The sequence below is a fragment of the Anthonomus grandis genome, chromosome 1 (genome assembly GCF_022605725.1).
Source record: "Anthonomus grandis grandis chromosome 1, icAntGran1.3, whole genome shotgun sequence".
NCBI lineage: Eukaryota > Metazoa > Arthropoda > Insecta > Coleoptera > Curculionidae > Anthonomus > Anthonomus grandis.
The window spans coordinates 49,997,835-50,008,137 of record NC_065546.1 but is presented as its reverse complement, the minus strand read 5'-3'; the positions used below and the strand labels follow the sequence as shown (position 1 = coordinate 50,008,137).

Sequence of the window (10,303 nt, the reverse complement as noted above, 5' to 3'; positions counted from 1 at the left end):
TCACATTATCAAAGGCTTTAGACAAGTTAAAAAAAATCAGAAGCTCCAATTGCGTTGATCTGTGAATAACATTTGTTAAGAAAATTATACGTGGCATCACTGATGCCCCTATATTCACCTGAAAAAAAAAACTGAGCATTGTTGAATTTACCATACGACTCCTGTAACTTGATATTTGCACATATTTTTTCTTATTTCTCTTATTGTATGTACACGTTAAATTTAAACTTCCCGCCTTTTTTTTTGACGTGGCAGCCGCAAACCAGGTGCAATGGCAACTGCAAATGGAATTTATGGAATGTTTGGAATGTTGACATTAGGATTATGACATATCGGTCTGGCATTTATTTTTATTTATGAAAGTGAGGAAGTTCATCATAGTGTAGTTAAGTCCTAATTCTCCAGAATTTTAAGTTAGTCGACTCATTAATCGTAAGTTTATTTTTGTACTTTTATTAGCAATATTGGGAGTAAAGGATAGAGAGGCTAATTTTAAGCGTAAGACACTCCCTCAGGTTGTAATAAGAGAAGCATGTTGGTAATAGAAGGTAATTTTTATCACAGCTTAATCTGGATTTAAGATTTAGTGGCTAATGTCTAAATTGCTTGCAATTTTATATGCAGTCCTATATTTAGATAATTTTAGCCGGAATGTTTGTTTTAAATTTTTATAACTTTGATAATATGGTCCTAGTGATGAACAAAGAAATACTTAGTTCTAGTTTATTTAATTATTTAACTCACTTCACTGTTAAGTGTATATATTGTCAAAAATTGAACTGCTATTAGTGCAGGGTCAAACTAATATCACTAATAAGGTGAGCGTGTAGTCCAAAATTATTTGAACAACTACTGATGATAATTAGGGAAAATTATTGCTAATATGAACATCATAAGTTGTTTTTTTTTTTGCGAGGCTATAATATATTACAATGGCTTAAAGAAAATTGTGCATATTATTCAAATAGAATCTTATTATAGTCAAATCAAAGTGGAAAACCAAGTATTTTAAGAAAATCTTTTAATTATTAAACAAAATTCATAGTGAAAATTAGTTTAAGACATAATAGCGACAAAAAATTTCATGAGTAGTTTTTGGACATTCTCTTTATCAAGCCCTAGACCAGCATTACTCAAAGTGTGCTCCGCGGAGCCCCAAAAAAGTTTGAGTAACACTGCCCTAGACCATTGGCTTTTATGCCGGCACCATGTGGAAAATGGTGCATTAGGTTTTTTTAGAAACTATCTTTTGGATAAACCATAATAAAAGAAAGAAAGAAAATGTGCTATATTATGTAAGACAAAATCTTGTGTATAAGCATGCTAAAAACTAAAAAATTACTCTTACTAACTAAAAAGTTAATAGAAAATCAACATGACAAGCTTAAAAATCAGTAAAACTTTTGCGAAAAACAGAAGTTAGAGAAAGTAAATTAAACAATAATAGAACAAAACAAATGATATTACAAAATATGAAAGTGATGTTATAGCACAGGTCACAAGGTATTAAAATTTATCAACGCTATATGCTTTAGTTAATAATAATTGATTTTAACTTACTTTTGAACTTTTTAATATCTAATGTTCATCTAATATGTAGAGGGATACAATTGTAAATTTTTTAACTAAGGTATATGAATGAGTTTCTGGTACAGATCTAGGCTGGTAGGGAAAAATCATGTACCTGACAACTCATATGACAGGAAGTGTTGTACGAAGGTTTTGAACTTTTATGAATAAGAGTATGTTTCCAAGATAAAAACAGAACCAAATTGCATCAATGAAGGGTCTACTGGATAAGTGGACCCACCGAAGATGGACTGAGTCCCCTGGTATGAGACAGGGCAAAGCACACATAGGTGGGCCCTCTGCCTGTCTCACCAAAGATCTACTACGCCTAAAAAGACGCGAAATTCGGCTAGTGACAGGTCTTTTAACCGGTCACTGGCACTTAAGAAGCCATCTCCATACTATCGGTATTGCGGACAACCTGGAATGCCGATGGTGCTGTGAGGAGAATGAAACCGTTGACCATGTAGTCGGGGAGTGCCCAGCACTCACGCGCGCCCGTTTCAAATACTTGGGTAACACTTTCAGTGTACCGAGTGACTTTAAGTCCTTCAGACCAGAGAGCCTTATCGGTTTCTCTAAGGCCGTTGGGCTCTGGTAACCCCCGGTAGGGGCATGACAGGTCCATTAGGAGACCTATATGCACAACTGCCTTGGCAGCCCACTGTTTTGACAATTCAATTCAAGGGGACCAAAGAGGGCCTTAGGAATCCACATTAGACCCATTACTGTTTTTAATTTTTAAGTGTTCTTTGAATAGGTGTGGAAGAAATTGTGACCTACAAAGGCATGTAGACAATAAACAGTTGCCTATAAGCTTTAATAAGAATAAAATCAATAAAATTGCTGTAACTATAAATGAATGAATTGAATCTATTTGCACATAATGGATTAAAAATTAAACTATCCAAATCTAGTATTATGTTTTTTAGTCCAGACAAAGACTACTTACTTACTTACTTAACTTAGACAAAATATGCATCTTTATGTTAACAATACTTTAATTCCTAATGTTCTTAAATATAAAAATCTTAAAAGTAATTATTGATCATAATTTAGGGTTTTAAACCTATGTAAGCAAAGGTTAATAATTTCACTTTAAAAAAAACTCTAAAAAATAAGAGATATTAACAGTTTCCATAAAAAATCATCTTCTGAGACTTTCTCACTCTGCCTACATAAATATTGTGTATGCTCCCTGCTTGGATGTCCAGTTAGGATACAAAGGAAGGCTACAAAATTCTTGTATTTGTTTCATATTTTTTCTTAGAACTTTAAGAAGCCATGGAAGTCATAAGTTGACCTTGTTATTAATATTGGTACAAGGCTTCAGCTTTATTTAGCATCTTTCTTTAATAAGTACTTTGAGACAGAGAAGCCCAAGTATCTACCCAAAAAGCTCATATTTTGCTCCAGTACTCTGGAGCTGGATGACTTTTTTAATGATAGGTTTTAACCTTGGACATGTTAGAAAGTTTTTTTTTCCTTTTTTCTTCTCTAGTTTTTTCAACAAGTTTACCTTTATTTAGTAATTGATTGTTTTATTTAGTTATCTTTAATTAGTTTTGTCTTCTTGTGTTTAATTTTGTTAATTGTTTTGTCAATTTTTGAAATTGTATTTTTGTTTTGTTTTTTTAGCTTGTAGGATGCTTGTACACAAGATTATTCTTACGTAATATAGCACATTTTCTTTCTTTCTTTCTTCTTTCAATTTACTAAATATACCTTGCCATAGAACTTCTCTTTTTTTAGTGTTCTTTCTCAAATGTTATTCCCAAATTATTCAATAGTCAGAGCAAAATGTTTCTTGAGTTTAGTTGTGGGATGGGATCGAAGGAATAAAAAAAAACGTCACTTTATGTACTGGCCAACGTTTCGCAATAATTTTATTGCTTCATCAGGGCCCTAAGGTAACAAAAAAGACACAATAAAAAAGGATTATTATATATAAACAAAATTTAACTTTTTGGGGTTATGTTGATACCACCAAAAAAAGATCCCATCCCACAACTAAACTCAAGATTTCAAACCTATAGGATCGCAACTAGAATTTATTCAAAATGTTTCTGTCAAGATATCCTGTAATAATATGTTTTAATGTATCAAAATATTGATGAAATGTAATTGTGGATCTATGTTGTTATATTAAGGAAAAAGTCCAATCTGAAGTAGAGTTAATGTAACATTTGTAAATTTTATGTGTGAGAGCACACCTCATAAAATAAATAAAGTAATAAATTATAACTAAATATGTTTTAATTTTTTCCTTGGCAGTATAACTGTTTCCTTAACAGACCATATAAAAGAAAAATTAAATACAATTCATTTAAGTTTTGAGTTTTAATTATATTGTGAATAAATCAAATATGAATCTATCATAATATCTAATATATATCCTGCCTGATCAAATTGTAAGCTGTTAATATATAGTATAATATTAACATATAAAAATATATAGGAAAGTTTAGTAGGGGAACTATCCAGTCTTTTATTACATCCTATATTTTGATACCGATTAGATATAATTGCAAACTTAATAAAAATGAATGCAAAAAACTAGATCCATCAAACCTTATTGGTAAAATACTGATGCCATTTTTTCTTCCAAGATCCATATATGATAAAAAAATTATATATCAGTTGATTTACATATTATATATCAATTGATTTATATGATACTTGACTTCTATTAGCATTGTGATGTGCGATTTTTTTTTATAGCAATAATGATAAAATCATATAATAAAACAGATTTGTTTAGGTATATTCTTATGCATAAATTAACATTTAAATATTCTTGAAAACAATTAAATGTACCATTTATCCATATGACCCAGCCAAATACAACCTTATATGCATATTGTTTGCATTTACTTAAATGAAATGACACCATTTAATTTAGGTATCAGTAGAATTAAGCAATGTTCTGTAGAAAAAAAATGTCTTAGCATATAGCAAAGATAGTGAATTTTGTCATAGTGTGCAACGTATTGCACGCTTATTGTCTCAGTATAATAGGGATTCTTAATTGGATCATCTCTTATTTTCAATAGAACTAGGCGCATTGTAAAATGACAGTAATAATAAAATATGCGCCTACATCTTTTTGATAAGAATTTTTGTGAAAATTAATCTTACACAATGGTTTTTAAATCTGACTACATCAAATCTAATATGTAATATAATACATATGACTGACGCTACGTCAGGCGAATTATATTATGTAATAATATATCGGATTATGTTCTGGTATTTTTATATGCTTTTTATCTTAGTTCTTCAAGAATTATGTGACAACACTTCTTCAAACAATTTAGAGTATGGTGTTATATTGTTAACATATGATCTAATTAGTACATATTAAATGACTCAACTTTTTTCATTACACATTCACTTATCACTTTATAATTTACTGTGATATTAAATCTATGGATGTGAAACTTATTATCATATATTTTCTGCCGAAATAAATAAATACTATCTGTTTTTTTTTCAAATTTTTAGCCATGCTCTTCCACTTTTACTAAAAAGAATCTCTCATACATGATCAAATTATGCAGCAATCAAATCGTTACAGATCCTACTCAATTCAGGTTGGCCAAGGACAAGGTAAGCGGAAATTAAGTACTATATTAGCAGACAACATTTTTTTAACTGATTTTATAGGTACATTTCCACAAAGCTTGAGTGGAAGTGAAACGGATGTGTCTACATCAAACGAAAATTTATCAAATGAGGAAAAGTATGTCATAAGACACACTCCCAGGCAGGAACCTCAGGGCCAAGAAAATTTGCAAGCCAGCAATAGAAGTTCTTTACGGGATAGTCTGCCTTCTAACCGTAGTTCTTTGGATGTCTCCTCTTCCTCATATAATACATTAATTATTCATAGTGCTGGTGATGAGCCTTGGACAGGTACCTTATTTAATTATTGAAAGGACGTAATATCCAGTTTACTTTATAATTTATATATTGTCATTAGCATTATGGTTATTTATATTTAAAGGTCGAAATTCAGGACCTACAACTTCTTCACATAGTTACCTTCAACAAGCAGCCTTGTATGATTCAAAATCATCTGGTGCTAAACGAAGTTCTGCTTCTCCATCTCCTTCCATTGCTAGTACAGGTAATTATTTTGTTAGTGGTATAATTTTTTGTTAGTAAATTTCCATTAATTCAACAAATTTGCAATTAAATTTTTGTTTTAGTTTTTTGCTGCAAAGGGTTAAATTAATTGTCCTAATTTTGAGTTCGTTTTATTGTTTCTGAAGTGTAAATCAAGTAAAACAATCACATTTATGATTATTACACTAATGGTATTTCTGCTTTTTAGGTGTTCAAGAAATAACAGAAATACCAGATGACTACCTCAGCCAATCAAGTGTTTTAAAACATCTTGCCAAAGAAGTAAGTAACAATAGTTCTCAAATCCCACAATTTAAAATGTTGCATTTAATTATCTGAAGGTAAAGGCGCCATCACCCAGTAACACAGTAACTCAAGAGTCAATAAACGATCTGATTGGGAGGTTTGATGGGGCCTCCATAGATATAAACAATCTTCCGCTTCCGAATGAATATCCGACCAAATGGGCGGATAAATCACCGTTACAAGCCGCTGTCAATAATACAAGTAAGATAAATAACGACAAATTGACTTTGTCCAAGTCTCAACCAGACTTAACTTCAATTGGTGTGGGAAAATCTGACTTTGCTGGTAAGAATTTTAACTTGACCGTAATATTGGTTAAGCCAAGTCATATTCTAATTTTCGGTTTTTGTTAATCCCTCCAAATTGTAAATATCTTTGAATGGCTTTTCAAAGTACATAAGCTACTAATCCAGATTAGATGTTTCATTCATTGGTTAAACAAAATATGGATAAATGTTCAATAATTTTTAACTTTATGTCAAGTTTTTATGCATAATTTTTTTTCTTATTTAATTTAGTAGGGAGCCTAATATTTATCAGAATAAAATGATAAAAATTGTTACAAGCAGAAAACCATAATTGTACCTCTTAAATAATAACAGGCAAAATAAACAATAAAAACCAGCATTTTCGAGTTGCAAGGTGTACAGTGTTCTTTAATTTATTTTTGATACTTATATGTAGGTGTCTCAGAGTATTTCAGTAATCTCCTTGATTTGAATAGGTTGTAAGTAAAGGACAGTAATAAAACAATTTTCTCTAGCTCCTTGATATGGAACAATAATAGCGCTTTTCCAAATATAAGAATATCTAATATCTAAATATAAGACTACCTCTAAAACGTTATTACCATTATTTAATACCTGTATAATGAAAGCCCAAAAATATATATTTTAAAGATAGTTGAAACCATGCCCTAAAAAAAGACGCTCTTCTTCAGAATGAATTTGTAAACATCTTTAAAGTGTGACTTTGGCAGATTCGACACAGCCTAATAATTTACTTTTACTGTTGCACAAGTTTAAAGTGTTTTAAAAAAATACACAACTAACTAAAAACTACTTAACAGAAAGGAGCAAACTACAAACATTAATTAACACAATTTCAGGCTTAAGATAATACCTCAACAGATTATTTTCGAATTTTATCTTCCTAAATTAAGATAAATCGATGTACTTTTAGACTATTTTACTGTTAAAACTAAGTCTTACATAAAAATACCTAATAAACCTATTTCTAAGGATTTCGAAGAGGTGTTTCTGCACCAAGACCGCCCACAAAAGGCAGGGAAGAGAACGAATCTAAAAGCGAGGAAGTGTGGCCTTCATCCGAAATGGTTGAAATTCTAATACACGAAAATAGCGCCCTCAAACATGAGCTGGAAAATTATTATCAGCGCGTGGAAAAAACTCATAAAGTATAATTTAAATTTAAATTCAGCACCAACAATTATATAATTTTTTTTTATTAGCTTGAACAAGAAATCCTTAAAGTATACAAGGCTCATGAAGAACTTGTTCAATCTTGCGAGAGAAGGGAGAGACTAGAGAGAGCTGCTAGGGCGAGACTACAAACGGACTGTCGCAGATATCAGGATTTAAATAGGGCCTTAAGAGAACAGGTAATTAATGAGTTTTTTTTTTAATATCAATAGATCTGTATACTATATTTATTCCCTTATAATTCATATAATACAAAATACATTATTAAAGAGAAGAAAATATATTTCAATATTCTAAAGATGCCAGGTAAAGTCTATCAAATAAACGTATTCTACTTAATCTGTTAAAAAATCTATGTATCTCTACTATTAAAATAAAACAAAAATTTAAACAATATATGCCTTAAAAAAGATAAGAAATGAAAAAATCGAGTTATTAGCGAAGCTCGCAGAAATAATCAAGCGTATTGAGTCAAAAATAACTTCGCAAATCACATACTTATCTGCAATTAGATTTGTGTATCAAAAGAGTGTGTTATGAGTTTAATTTAAGCATATTAAGATTGTGTAATCGAAATTTATCTAGAACTTAATAGAATGCTATATGAAAACAAGGCATGGACTAGTTTATTTACTGATTAATGTTTAACCTTATGCATGGAACTTAGGTGCTTTAACGTTTAAATATATTTCGCAAGATATTTAGTTAATAACATCTAGAACAATAAGTTCCGATCGCGTATATCTGAAATTCTATAAATAATTTATATATCTATTGTCCAATCGAAATTACTTCAAATTTTTTAAAGTTAAATTAAACGAACACAAGCATATTACATGTATTGTATTTTTGTGAAGCACATCGAGACAAGGATAGTATGTACATAAAATTACAGTAGTGAACATCTTTTGATGTTTACCATTTAAGAACTCCGCTTTAACTAATCCACATTCTCGCTAAATCGTAATTGAGAATCAATACAAAAATCCATATTTCGAGCCAGTATTATGTATGTAGATGTTTATGTTTGATTTTATCAGCTCAGTTTCATTTTTATTCCCACATACCATTTAATGTTTTCATCTAATATCGTGTTTTCCGAAAAAATTCTCTTTATATAGAAATTTCTGATGTCTCTCAGATAAATATGACTTAATCAGACTTGGAGAAAGCTTGGGTACTAGAAACCCATGATTGATCTTATCAAATGCAATTAGGTAATAATAATAATAATAATGTTCATAAAGCTAATTCAACAACATATTTAGTCAGCAAGAGTACATATATAAATAAGCAATAAATATCAAATGCTGGGTATCCCGATCCCCGACACTTGCAACGCCCCGGTTTTACCAGGAACAGCAGCATCCCGGTTAATCAAAGGAATACCGCAATATTCCGGTCCGTCTAAACATTGCCATGTCGGCGACCTAAGCATCCCGCCACCAAAACTGGTTCAGAAATTATTAAAAATTACTACATACATAACCCTAAAGCGCTCTTACTAACTTTACAATAATATTATTAATTAATTAATTATTAATATACCCTTATAAATTAATCAATATACGCTTATTGTGTAAAAAATATAATATACATATGCACTTGAGGTTACTATTAGCATGTGGATCTAAACAAAACAATTGATGTAATCAAAATTTGCAGTGCTCGCAAATAGCCATAAAATGTTACGCCAATAGGTGAATCTCGGTCACGAGGTCAATTACCTATGGGCTGGTGAACTGGATCGAATACAGGGTGTCCTGGTTTTTTTGAAGAGACCATGTCAAATCCCGGTTAATCCATGAATACTTTTTCAGTATCCCGGTTGTTCCATGGATAGCAAACACAGCTCTTCTGCCACCCACAAATACCTCATCATTGTTCTCACGTCACTACAATATTTATCTGCACATATATTTACTATAATAATTCAAGCCACATACTAAAATTAAACTTAAAACAAGTGTTAAACTAAAATAGTGATCCTAAACAACATACTATAAAAAAAAAAACAAAATGAAAAATAAAAAAAAAACAATTAGGCAAAGGTAACAAAATCCTAGGACAATATATATGTGCCCTAACCAATCTTTTAAAATTATTTACAGAATCACAGTCTCTTATGCTTGCTGGTAATCTATTAAAATCTTGTAAGCCTCTCTGTAGGACAGAATTTAACATCTGGTTACTCCTATCGATCAGTATGAAATTGTTACAGTTTCGAGTTTGATAATGATGAACATCTCTAAAAAACTTCACCTTCTTACAAATATATGATGATAACATATTATTTTTAACTTTATACAAAAAAACATAGATGCTAAACATAATTTTTTGCTTAACAGACATCATATTCAGGACGTTATGCATCATTACGATTGGTGTATATCTATTCTGTACAAGCTGCAACTGTTCAATTTCAAAGTTTGGTAAATTGTATAAAATTGTTGAGCAAAATTCAAGATACGGAGCTGCAATGCTATAATACAGTAATAGTTTTGTAGCCATTGATAATTGTTTTCCTACTCTTGCAATGAAACCAATTTTTTTTGGAAAATTTTCTAGTTATGTAATCAGCGTGTGCATAAAAAATTAAGTTACCATCAAATATTACTCCCAAGTACTTAATTTGACTCTCATATTCTATCTTTTCATTATTTACCACAATGTTAATATCTTTCACATTGATGTGCATTAATTTGCTCTTTTTCCCAAATAAACAAAATTTCGATTTTAATGTATTTAAACAAAGACTGCAAAGCCATTTAAATAAATTAGATAAATCATTATTAAGAATTATTTGCATTTCATTTAGATCCCTCCCGATTAAATAAATCATAGTGTCGTCAGCAAAA

The 10,303-nt window shown here is 30.5% G+C and overlaps 1 protein-coding gene across 4 annotated transcripts in view; it reads left to right on the top strand.

Annotated features, from left to right (window-relative positions):
• Positions 1–277: 277 nt before the first annotated feature.
• LOC126733925 (angiomotin-like protein 1) overlaps positions 278–10,303 on the top strand; it is a 47,504-nt gene continuing 37,478 nt past the window's right edge. For 2 of the 4 annotated variants that reach the window (XM_050437394.1, XM_050437423.1), the window contains exons 1-8: positions 278–432; positions 5,074–5,178; positions 5,236–5,484; positions 5,576–5,698; positions 5,906–5,979; positions 6,039–6,288; positions 7,245–7,420; positions 7,475–7,624. In XM_050437394.1, coding sequence (XP_050293351.1) covers positions 5,124–5,178; positions 5,236–5,484; positions 5,576–5,698; positions 5,906–5,979; positions 6,039–6,288; positions 7,245–7,420; positions 7,475–7,624 — 1,077 coding nt within the window. In that variant the 5' untranslated portion in view covers positions 278–432; positions 5,074–5,123. Of the gene's footprint in view, positions 549–5,073; positions 5,179–5,235; positions 5,485–5,575; positions 5,699–5,905; positions 5,980–6,038; positions 6,289–7,244; positions 7,421–7,474; positions 7,625–10,303 lie in introns of all 4 variants that reach the window. The other 2 variants (XM_050437415.1, XM_050437405.1) reach the window with 2 other exon arrangements.